Source organism: Teleopsis dalmanni, unplaced genomic scaffold (genome assembly GCF_002237135.1).
Source record: "Teleopsis dalmanni isolate 2A unplaced genomic scaffold, ASM223713v2 unscaffolded_contig_0045, whole genome shotgun sequence".
NCBI classification, from domain to species: domain Eukaryota; kingdom Metazoa; phylum Arthropoda; class Insecta; order Diptera; family Diopsidae; genus Teleopsis; species Teleopsis dalmanni.
The window spans coordinates 12,570-26,012 of record NW_024031427.1 but is presented as its reverse complement, the minus strand read 5'-3'; the positions used below and the strand labels follow the sequence as shown (position 1 = coordinate 26,012).

The following is a 13,443-nucleotide window of genomic DNA, read 5'->3' as shown; positions in this document are numbered from 1 at the left end:
AAAATTAGTTCTATGCTTATAAATATCCTAGCAGAAATTTCATTGCCTATGTTATTAATCAATTCATTTACTATACCACAGACTGTGGTCCACAGTCAACAGTAAACAATATAAAATGTAATCCATTACATCTATGTACTCATTGTTGGAGTAAATACTACTTTGCGAATGTCTTCTACTTCTCAAAGACCCTGCTAAAAGGAACAGGGTTCACATAATATGGATCCCTGGGCACATCAGATTTGAGGGAAACGAGAAAGCAGATGAACTAATCAGAAAAAGGAAGGCGTCATATTATATTGGGTCACTATCATTCTGTGGTCCTTCATGGAGATTTTTCAAACTTAAAATTAATGAGTGGCTGGAAAGAGCAACTCCAACTAATTGGGACAATACAATTGCCTTCAGATCAAAAGCCAGAACTAGGGAGCTACTTATGCTGAACAGAAGTGGCATCTGATTTGTCATAGAGTTTCTCACTGGGTATTGCGGAGTTGAAAAGCATTTATCGAACCTAGGTATTATTAGAGACGATAGCTGCAGACTTTGTTGCGAAGAAGTGGATAGAACTGCAGAACACATTTTGTGTCACTGTGATAGACTCGCCAGACTCAGACTTCGGTACTTATCCACTGTCTATCCACTTATAACGGAATTAGGTAACATTTCTCCAAACGGCATAATGGCGTTCTTAACTGGTACTCGTCTATGGAACTAAAGAGGGTGTGTCACAATAATTCGCAAAGTATGCAGTGACGTGGTAACAAATTCCCAACTCGTTTTTTGAAAATCTAAAATCTGAATACTATTTTATAATCCCTCAGTAAACGTTATAAAAAATTGTACCTATATTTGCTTTTAAAACATAATTGACAAAACATTGGAGTACGGTGTTTTTGTGAACATATATGACCGACTCTCGAGCATTTTAGTAAATTCTTCAAACCATATTCTTGCAATAGATGAAACGTGCGTATGAATATCACAGTATACCAATACTCCGTACTATGTATTATACTAATGTTCCATCAATACTCAGTACTCATTTTAGTGTACGTATGAAGAGTAGGGGTACAACAAAATCTTTGAGATCACAGCAATTTACATTAGTATATATTTTTAGCTTTCAGCAATTTCTAAATCATACGATATCAAACTTCGTAGGTATGTCATCTGGTTCCGTTGGTACAGTAATATATTTGGAAATAATAAACCTTATATTTGAGAACTATGTTAATGTTTCGAATTCGTTTAGTCTTCCAAATATCTACATTGTGCGCTCAATAATATGATTAGTGATTAATCAGCGAATTCTTTCTGCTCATTAAGGTCTTGCAAAATATTTCGTTTATGAATAAAAAATATTTATTTTCATCGCTATTAAGATATAAATATTTTTATCTTTATTTTTATTATTTTTTATTTTATTTTTTATTTTATAATAAAAGAATTAATTTCAATAATGATGAATGTATTCGTCGTTATGCCATTAATTGTTGAAAGGTGGCGAAAAATGAAAGGAGATGAAGTTGAAATTTGAGCCAGTTAAGACCGTTAACTTGGACTGCCTCAACCTCGGACCATGTTGATAAAGATGAAAAATGAATCTGTTTTTGTTAAGAAAATAGAGTGGCTTTATTGTTAAGACTTTAAAAATATAAAATTTGTTATTTTTGATGTATGATATTTTTCTTGTAAATATAATATTATTATTTTATTACTAATAATTCAAGATTTATTTAATTTATTTATTTTTTTTAAATTTGTTCATTGAAGCGACAAATTATAATTATAAAAAAATCATGGCTTTTATTATTTTTAATTTAAAAGTTCAATTTCATTTATTGTTTATTTTAATAATAATAAAATTGTGTGTTCATTGTCTTCCAGAATAAATAGAAATTCTTTCATTTTTTTTTTGAGGGGACAAAATGCTTTACAACACTGAAATTCCCCATTGTTTACCGGCTGTCATTGTCCAAGTTGCATTGATACGTCACTCCGCTTACATTTTAACAATAAATTTTCATGTCGAATGACTGTGTTTTACCTTAAATTCACATTAACGCTGACCGTGTCGCGCCTGATTGAGTGCTTGAAATGATTTGGTAATTGCGACCAAATTGTTGTGGTCACTTCCACTGTAATTGGACGCAATTCATGGCTTTAATTACTGCTGTTTGGCAGCATTTTCAGTTTGTTTATTATTCCATTTCCATTCCCATTCCCATTTGCAGGTCTCGTTGCTGCGGTCTTTTGTAGGTGACAAAATTGCTTTGATTGATTGGATATTGGAATTGGATATGAGCTCAAAATAATTATTATAAATATTTAATATCCTCTAGTCAGCGAAACGAGTACCATAGATACTTGTATGCTTTACGTAATGTTTTGATCTTAACATTTATCGCTTGTCAATTCACAACTAATAATAATTAAAAATAAAAAATCTGACGCCATTTATCAATGACTTCATTGTTATTTGTTATTAACTTAAAAATTAAATAGTAAAAATAAATAAATTCATTTAAGTTTTTTTTTTTCGTATAAATCTGATTATATAAATCATTTATAAATCGTTTATAATTAAAATTTCAATTTGTTATGAATTTTTTTATACATTTTTTATTTAATTTATTTTTTTAAAATTTTTTTATAAAGAGGTTTTCTCGAACAGTAGTTCGAGAAACAAAAATTCATTTTATATAATTTATATAATATTTTTTTATTTTTTTTATTTTATTGAGACAAATATATAAATTACTTTTATAATAGTTTTTGTTGAAAGTCGAAGTATTTTGTTAAAATGTATTTCCAATGCCATTAAATCATTAATCCCAATTAAAACTGATGTTGAAGAAGAAGTATTTAAATAAAATGAATACAGTGATTTAAGTAAAATATGTTTTAAAGCTTATAAAATAATATTAAATTTGATTTTAACCATCAATTATGAAGAAAGAACAAACAGTATTGTTTTAAAAGCAAGAAAAAGGAACATCTCTATAAAATAATATTATCAAGTCACATAAGCTTTTTATCAACATGTTTAAGTTTAATAAAACTCATTGTCCTATAGTAAAACTCCACAGATCCAATGCCTAAAATTAGTTGTAGGCTTATAGATGCCCTAGTAGAAATTTCATTGTCTAGTGCAGTGCAAAGAAATTCTCGCAACTTACGAAAAAAAACATGAGAAGCAATAACAATGCTCTTAAAATCTTCAGAGTTAGGTTTTACTCGCAAAAAACTTTAAGTCTTAAATTTCAGTAGTGCCAAGTTTTAAAATCAGTCTATTGTGAATATCCACTGTGAATGTCATCTGTTGTTTCGGATAAAGACAAATAAAGTGATTAATGCATTTTATATGTATTACGACAACCTCTGCATAATCCACATGACTAAACACACCACCGTTGAAGCATCGGTGCAATACTTTTTGTTTTATGAGTAACCTCTCTAGCCTATAAGACCTTAAAAATCTCTTAGTTTTCGCAATTAGTCCATAAGTCATTTATCAGTCCATCAGTTTGTGTATCGAAAAGTCGGCTTCAGTTGGGAACACTACTGGTTAACTCGTGTGTTATCTAGTTCTCTTCAATATTCCAATATTCTAACATCCAGAAACCTGACAATAAGTGTTCTTGTGATATTCGATTTTCATCAATGAGGTACGATATTTTATTGCAATCCTCGATTTCACTGTTTGTGTTTCGATTGTCTTTACAACTGCCTGGCTGTCTATAAAGACGTTCAGAACGAGTTGTACTAGTTTTTGTATGCCTGGCTGATTTAAGTACGACATTTCATTACAATTTTTGATTTCAGGTCCTGAGACTCAATTTCCTTTAGAACTGCCTGACAAAGATAATGATTTTTGAAGCATTAATTAATTAATTAATTGTATTAGCCAGGCTGCTATTTCGATTTTGATTTCCATATATAAATGGTACTACGTTTTTAAAATACTTCATTGGATAATGTCATCCCGAAAATTTAGATTTTTAATTAAAATGTAATGGTGAATAAAAATCAATTACAAAAAATAAACGTTTTTTATGTGTAATTTACATAAAATTTATATTTTTTAATAATGAGTTAATATTAGTAAATAAATATAAACCATTTCAGTTGTCTAAATTAATTACAAACTGTTAGACCAATATTTTTAAAGGAACAGTTAACCTTAAATATCTACCATTAATAAAACCTAAGATATGGCGACTTAAAAATAACTCTAAAATGCATACTCTCACGACCCAATGGTTCAGTATCTCTTTGAAGAAACTTTGAACATTTCTCTTCGGAAATTTTGGTCTTTTTATTTTATTATTAAAACATTATATTGAAGCTCAATTTTTCAGTTACATCGAGACAATGTGCTCAAAAGCTATAGCCTTTGTTAAAGAATGATCCATATATATAAAAGAAGTGGATCTCGTTGTTATTAATAATTCCATGTATATATAATGCGCCTTTCTTTCTTTATTAACAATTTCTTACTATAGTTCTGTCAAAATAATCAAAATATTACCTAGCCTCTAAACGAAATCTATTCGCTTTAAGTGTACTTATTTGAAATCGACTCAATAAACCACATGATTCCACACACTACTATTCCGACCGCATTTAACTGCAACTCATCGGGGATTATCATTACTGTTCCGCTGCTCCTATTACCATTTGCAACAAGTGCGCGCTTCTTTACCACTTTCACCCAATTACAACCTTTGGGATTTTGAATTTATGTCATCGTCATGCGATGGCACCAATGCCGAAGCAAAATCACTGCAGCTCAGCATTGCATGTTGCACGACTCCAACATGGAATGCACTAATGAACTGTGCGCGATAACACGAAAACTGAAATTGAAATCTGAACCAATTTATTCGCTGCAAAAGGGTTTGCTAATGGATTTCAAATTTCCTCAAAACTTCCATTGATTTGACAAATTAAAAAATTGGACACAGACAAGAGTCTTCGACGTCCTATAGGATTTAAAAGGGTTCCACTCCTTTAAATATTGTTTTGGGTTTAGTGTATCGTTTGAGAAACAAACCACAATTATCAACAAAAACTCACATCAAATAAAATTTGTTCATTAAAAATGTGGCAGCAAATATTGAAAGTTAACAAAATCATCGACTGACCACAATACGACAGAGTACTTTGTGGTCTCTGCGCCTTAAAGCCGTACATGGGTTAAGCCTATTTGTGGTTTAACGTACTTGAAAGTGAAAACAAACTTTGTATATTTTTGTTTTTGTATATTTTATGGGCTTCGTATTTATTTGCTTACTTTCCGTCAACCATAAACCTAACTTCCTCAGGCTTTGATTTTGTGAATTGATGATGCGTTTTTACCAGCCCTTTTTTTCTCATTTGATGTATTAGTTTTAATATCTTTTGAGACAAATATAAATTTTAATTTAATATGGCGAATAAATTAATTACATTTGTTTATAACCCACTTAAATCAATTCAATAAATTTATTTCGAATTGAATTCCATGAGCAAAAGCACGTGGCTTCCGTTTCAGGTCTTCAGTCCGATACAATCACTTGCATTTGCATATCATTTAACTCAACCGCACACGTAACTGTGACTTCATGTCGAGAGATACTCAGATACAAAGGCAATTATTTTCATAGTCTTGTGCTTAAGTTCGACCGATATTTGTGGTTAATAAATAAACTGCAAGTGTGGTGCAATTAGTAGGTTTCATGTAGCAGCAGACCAGACATTCGGTCACCATTCACCCTTGCATTGCGGTGATGTACTCGGTATTCCTCGTTTGGGGTTGTCATTTCTTCGTTTGGGGCAGTCAATCATTTACAAATTGTTTTCTATTAAATTGTGTACGTAAACTAATTACAAGTGATTCATTGTATTCAATTAATTTATATTTATTCAAATCCAATTTGCATTCTCATTCTTTATTAATATTCATGCTAAATTGTCATCTTTATCATTTCAGTTCATGGCGCAAAATATTGTTGTTGTTTCTGACTACAATTTCAATGGCAAAATTCCAATCAATTCAGCTCTCAGGACAATCTATTAAAGGTAATAAATTAATATTAATTATTAAAATTAAATTTATAAAGATTGGAGTAGACAACCAATTTTCAATAATTTAATCTGTTATTAAATTTATTTATGAAGGAAGTAGTTTTATGTAAAACTTATAAACTTTAATTTATGAATAATATTTGGGTCAGAAAAAGTTCTCCTAAAAATAATTACGGATGGTATAATATAATACTTTAAAATATAAAATAATATTTTATAATATAATATAATATTTTATTATACAAATAACAAAATATACTTATATTTTGGTCCCAAATGCTTAACTGAAATAAGTAGAGATTGTGATCTCGAAGCGGTATTCAACATTTTAAAATATTTTTAAAATATTTTATAATTTAATATTTTATTATTCACAACATATTTCACAATATTTATAATATAATATAACATTTTATACACTATATTGCATAATATTTTTACGTTAAAAATGCTTCCCTTAAAATAATTAGAGACTATGATCTCGATGTTACATTTAATATTTATATATTTAATTTTTTATTTTGTTAATAATTTTATTTCTATTAAAATTTTGAATTTATTTCTCGATCTGGTTTCTAATAATGTTTTTTTAAATATTTTATATTTGGCAACAGATCACCTCTTTATTAAAATAAAACGTTTAATATTTTTTCAACATATTCTATATTTCAACTCTCCTTGAGAATCATCATCAGGATCTGGAGAGTCGACATACAAAATATATAAAAAAATATTAAACAAACGTTTAATATAAGCCGAATTTAAAATATATATAAAACAATTTTATTATTATTTTAATTTTTTCAATTATTTTATAATATAAAATAATATTTGAAAATACAATTATATTTGATTTTTATAATCAGTTATAACATTTCTGTTTCTATTTTTTTAAAATAATCTATTGTTTTCAATAGAGAGGTTTTTGGAACAATAGTAAATCGCAACAACAAAATTTTATTATTTTTAATTAATTGAACATTTGGCTAATCATACAGCTGTTTTGACTATTAGAAAATACGTGTCATTGGTGATATTTTTTGAATTAATTCTTATATTTATTTATTCCTATATTCAATAAGTTATATTCGCTGCATTTTTTTATATTTCAATATATGTATTTGCTATATTCAATAAATATATTCAAAAAAACCAATCGTTTTTGACGTGAGTTTATAGCCAATATTTCTAAAAATAAAAAATAGAAATGTAGTTATTTCCACATTATAAAAACATTGTAATAGTACCCTGACGATTACTATAGAATATAGTCAAAATATTGGTGTAAACAGAAAATTATTTTAAAACTAATATTTTAAAAAATTGTTAATTATAATAATAATTATTATTTTAAAATAATAAAATAATTTAAAAACTATTAATAAAATTCTTGGTCATTAAAACAGTAATTATAAAATTTAAATAAATTATTATGCATAAAAAAAAATAAACAAAATAAAAAATGACAGAATAAATAATTATATATATTATATTATATATATACAAAATTTTTGTGAACATCTAACTGTATATGTATGAAATGGTATAATGTATTAATGTATTAAAATAATAATAATAAGGTATATAATGTTTAAACATAATATATATTTAATTAATATATTTAATATAATTATGTATTTTTAATTTAAAATAAATAAAATATATTATATATAATACTTAACAGGTTTTTGTGTTTTTTTAGGTTTTCCAAGCTTTAGTTTGATTATTTAATTTTAAATAATTAGACAAATATGTTAATAAAAACATTAATTCTATTACTTAATTTCAAAAACAAAAATAATAGTTTTTAATTTTAAATAGATATTTCAGACTACTTCGTAAACCAGATTCAATGTTATTATATATTATTTACGAAAAAAACCGATATCTGTTTAAATAAAAAAGCTATTACTTTTGTTTGAAATTTACAAATTTATTCAATATTTTTATTTGTATTTGTTTTTATTATAAAAATATATGAAGTAATTTTAAACAAAACCAATCTAAGCCGAAAAAAAAACAAGTATTTATAAACAAATAATGTTGATAGCAATAATATGCAATTAAAATACATATAACGTTCTGTCTAAAATCTTTAAAAATAAATGTATTTTAGCTCCATAATGCAAGGTTCGTTATTCTATCTAGGCTATTTAGTTTTAGAAGATTTCGAAGAAGATACAAAAAGTATCATTTTCGTAGCCACTACTGTAACTCATTAAAAAACAAAAATTTATTTGCATACTATAAAGCTGTAAACAAAAGGCCGATCTATGCAAAAAAATTTGATTGCATGCTTTTAGGTAAATTTATAGCAGTTCTGTGCTCCATCGTATTTAGTGATTTATTTATTTAATAAGACAATTACTATTATTATTTTAATTATTAACAATAAACTGAATTACTAACTAAATTATAATATTTTTAAATTATAGTGCAACTCGATTATATGTTAGATTAAAAGAAATCAATTTATTTGCATATTATTAGAATCAAAACTCTTGGTCAATCAGGTTTTCAAGAGTGGTGTCTGCTCAAATTGGGTCAAGTTGTTCCAAGTAATAAAAATATAAATTACTGAACTTAAAATAATTACGTACCTACGAGAGGCGTTCGAATAATAAACGTGTTCGTATAATAGAGGCATCAGTTAGGAGACTGATTTCGTTCAATGTTTAAGCACCAAATCAACTCTAATACTTAGCTTCTAAAAACATAATTCTATTAATTAAATATATTTTATAGAATTTTTATGTATCTCCATATTATTTATCAAACTATCTGTTAGGATTAGGATGTTTCTTAAATTGCTACTTTTGAGAAGTAAAAATAAACTTCATTTATATAATATGTATAGTCCTAAGAAGACTATTGAAGTTCCTATGGTATGTAAGAAATTCGAGCATTCATGAGGATATAAAAGTAGAGAGCATTACAAAATATATTACGGATTTCGATACTGTGAAACTCATTAGAATAATGAGCTTAGCTCAATAAGGACCATTAGCATTTTTTGCCACCAGTATCAAATATGCTAGATCTATTAAGAACTATCAGCATTTTTTGTCACCAATGACAGATATGCTAGACTTCAAAGTCTGATATCATAAAAAAGCAATTTGGTCTAGTCAATATCAACAAAATTAACCGATGTATTAACCGATGAACTTACCGAGTAATTAACTTCATAAGACATTAAAAGTGAATTTAATACTAACTCTAGGTTTAAAACACAAGAAAAAGGAAACAATAGGCAGCAACGGGCCTATAATATCTATAAAAGGAGAACGGACGAATGGATTTACAAAAATAGGTTGTTTTAGTTCAGCAATTAATGATAAATCCGAACTCATTTTGACAGGTTTTGAAATATATTTATAATTCTTTTCATATAATTTCCAATACTTTAAAGTTAGGATTAGAGTTCAGTTAAGATCTTAAAGATCTTAAAGCTTCGAGGCCGATTTGTTAAATTCAACTGAACCTATAAGACCAATTTAATGATGACGGATGCAAAATGTACCATGATTCCTGCCAGGGTTTTAACGAGTCGGAGGCAGTTACAGACTTAGCCTGGAGTGGTTCACAAATGAGTATCAATTCAGTACTACCGGGGCGCCAGAAGACAGAAGCCTGTACAGTTCAAGGCAATCAATTAGGATGGTTGATGAATTTGATGACCGGGGTCGAAACGGTCGTTGCTAGAAGATGCTATTATCTATGAAAAGGACAGCACGTATGCGGAATAGAATATATGGCAGAGTTCTCCACGCAGTGGTGATCTACATTACACCAGTCGGGGAACTAAGTCTCTTACATATTTAATCTACATTGGACAAGCATTCGGAAATAAACCACTTTTATCGTTGTTCTTATGGCTGTAATCATTAAAGGAAGGATTTCATCTTATCTTGCGGAGTATGCGGATGCTTTGAAGCAGGCAGGTCTACTTTTTTAGTGGGTTTTATGAAAAGTCTTCAACTCTAAATACCAGTATTTTAAAATTAAGTAATATTCACAGAAGTTGTTTAAAAAAACTACATTCACTGAAATCCTTTGTTAAATAGATCTGCTCGAGTAATCAGAAACATAACCAGATAACAATTTAATAAATAGAAAAATGAATTTCATTTGAATCAAAAAGTAAAGAAAAAAAATATTTTTCAATTTACAAATATTATTTAAATTGTTGCAAGAAATATTTCATAAAATAATGAAATCAAATTTTAAATTATATTTTCTATTTTCAAATATTGTGTTGTTTTTTTTCTATTTTAATAATTTTTGTGTAATATTTTCACAGATGCCCTAGTCGAGTACACAATTCTCGATATCATGAACAACAATCAATTCGAAGGCATTGAATTTGATTATGCAGAAGACGGCTTTCCAGCGTATAAATTCCTACCCATCGCTGATGTCAAGTCGCCGTATCGCTTGTTCCTGCCAGAGAAGTTGTATGAATTTGCAATTATGGCGTCGTTTAGCCCGAATTCACCCAAGGGCGGTTATCTATTCAGTGTGGTGAATCCATTGGATACGGTTGTGCAGTTGGGCTTACATTTATCACCTGCGATAAAAGGCATGTGGAATGTGTCGCTGCTGTACACACAATCCGAGAGTAATACGATACGGAAACTAGTCAGCTACCATCTACCCTACAAGGGCAAAACCTGGTCGAACATCGCCTTTCAAGTGCTAAGCGATAAAGTCGTCTTTTATCACAATTGTAAAGAGACCGAAACCACATTAATTTCTAAGGAGCCCATGGAGCTTGTTTTCGACTCCGCATCCACTTTGTATGTGGGACAAGCTGGCCCAAATCTCGGCGGAAATTTCGAGGTAAGTCATGTGTGATCCAATTTTTTATTTAATGAAATTTTCAATACAAACTTTATATTTTATTTTTTGATGAAAAATCAAAAATAAATAAAATAAAATGCCTTTTAATGGAAAGTACATTTAAAAAAAGTTCAACAGGTCAAGAATTAATAAAAAGCAAATAAAGTAAAAAATTTCTGAGAAATTCTATTTTATGAAAAATGATTATGAAAAATACAAAAAAAAAAAATAATATTAAATGTTCTATGATGTCATAAATGCTCAATATGTCTGATATATGATTGATGTAATATTTTTTTTTTATTAAATTTTAAAGTATCTATGACTGTATGGTTTTTCAACGAATTTTTCCATTCAATAATTCAAGTGTGTTGTTTTTTTATGAACACGAAGAAAATTTTAAATATTCTTTTTTGAGTAAAACTTTATATTTAAAAAATTTTTTTACAAAAAATCTCTTTTAAATCTATTTGGTTTATAAATTTCTCCACCTTTTAAATTGTGAAGCTGAAATCATTACATTTTTGTGGGCTTGAAGAAATAAATATGAAAAGGCAATTACTTTAAATAATTTGTATCTAAGTTACTATTCACTCAAATAAGACTACAAATTAATTAAATTAAATAACAACAAGTGCTTAGCATTCACATTTTAATTACAAACATTAATCTTAAATACTGGAAGAATTTCAGTAAATCAAGTATCCTTACAGGATTGTTAAAAATAGAATATTCAACAGTAGACGAACGGATAAATGCATTAGCAATAACGGAATATTTTAGTTCAGCTAATACTGAAAAATCCAAATACTCTTGGACATGTCTCACACTATGTTAGTTAACATTACTTTTTCTATAGTCTGGTAATATTAAAAAGCTTAGATTAAATTGCGTTTTTTAAGTACTCGTAGAGCTATCGATCTATTGTGCAGTCATATAAAACGTGAGGGTCTGAAATCATCCGGATTCTATAAGAAAGCCACAGCTGCATTTTAAAGAATGTCTCAATAGCTATCTAAGTTTGTCTAGATAGTAGAGTCTGGTATATTTAATCTACATTATGCAGGAACTAGAAATGGATAACTTTCTTCTTCTGGCAGTAATCGTTGAACCGAAAATTTGAACTTACCTTGCGGCAGTGCTTTCGTCTTAGCCACCACTGCTCTTAATATAGTCTAAGCTGTTTCTTAAAGAAAGGCTCTTTATAAATTTCAGTTACTCTCTAAAAAAAAGCTCTGTAACTTGCAAAAAACGTCAAGGAAGTAAATCTCTGGCATATTTAATCCACATTGTGCATTTATTTGCACTAAAACACTTTTATCACTCATCTCATGGCAGTAATCATTGAAGGAAAGATTCAATCTTCTAGCAAAGTTTCCTAATTGCAAACAGTGACTCAATAACAAACTTACTTTAAGAATGATGTATTTACCGATTAACAACGGACTCATATTCTGCAGAAAGCCAGTCTACAGCATGTTCAGGTACTAGAAATAAAGCGCTTTTATCAATTTTCTCGTGGCAGTAATCATTAAATAGTAGATTCAATCCATACTTCCATCCAGAATCTTCAAGTAAACCTACAATTTACTATAAGATTTCTAGTGTATAAGTCTTCTGCATTATCTATACCAGGGCTGTCCAAAGCATGACTCACGCGCTTCATGCAACCCTCGGTTAATATTTGTGCAGCCCGCGGAAATTAATAAATACTCAAGATTACTTGGATCAGATTGTGAAATTTAATACATATATGGTAGTACAAATTTTGTTTAGATAATCTATTATCGCTTATATTCACTGCGGTTGAGTTCTGTAGTTGAAAATATATAGAAAAATGCGCTCCTACGTCGAGATCATATAATTGAACCAGTGTACGACATTTTAATGTTCAGGGCGTCCATTTCATTGATAATGCATTTTTTTCATCCAACTCTCTGAATATCATTCAGTTTTACAGATGATTTTAAAGAAACCAGATAAGTCTAAGTTGATCTACAATTAATTTTTATTTCTCCATGCAAAAGAAGAAGTTTTTCCAATTTCTCTTATGAATTGGAATAAATAAATTCCAGTTTATAAATAATTTCTCATAAATAAAAAATAAAATAATATATTTAATAAAAAATAAAAAAAAAATTTTTCTCTAAAGAAATTTTCTTATGATTTTTTTTTGTTATAAAACCAGACTAGTAATTTTTTATTGAAACTGAATCAGTCTAAATATCGGAACTAATTTCTTCAAATAACTTGACATTATTTCAACTCGTTATGACGACTCCATAAAAGTCGACAATGTTATTACAGATACGACAGCTTCTTAATGTGACATTTAGGTGTCTTTAGCTTCTTTTGCCTACAAAAGAGTTTCTCAACAAATCAGAACAGTAAATAGATTCTTTGTAGATCAGTTAACAGGTCACTTTAGTCTGTTCAAATACCGCTTTCATCTGGTAGAGGTGGACAACTCTTATTCTAAATCTATAAATTTGTTCAGCTATATACTGAATATGAGAACAGGCATAGAAT

The 13,443-nt window shown here is 28.4% G+C and overlaps 1 protein-coding gene across 1 annotated transcript; it reads left to right on the top strand.

The window, feature by feature from the left end:
- Window positions 1-5,982: 5,982 nt before the first annotated feature.
- LOC119662970 (collagen alpha-1(XVIII) chain-like) lies at window positions 5,983-10,914 on the top strand (the record flags this gene model as incomplete). The annotated part of the gene is made up of 2 exons (XM_038072629.1): window positions 5,983-6,066; window positions 10,376-10,914. Coding segments are annotated over exons 1-2 (585 nt in total), but the record flags the coding sequence as incomplete, so codon positions are not given.
- Between the last annotated feature and the right edge of the window lie 2,529 nt (window positions 10,915-13,443).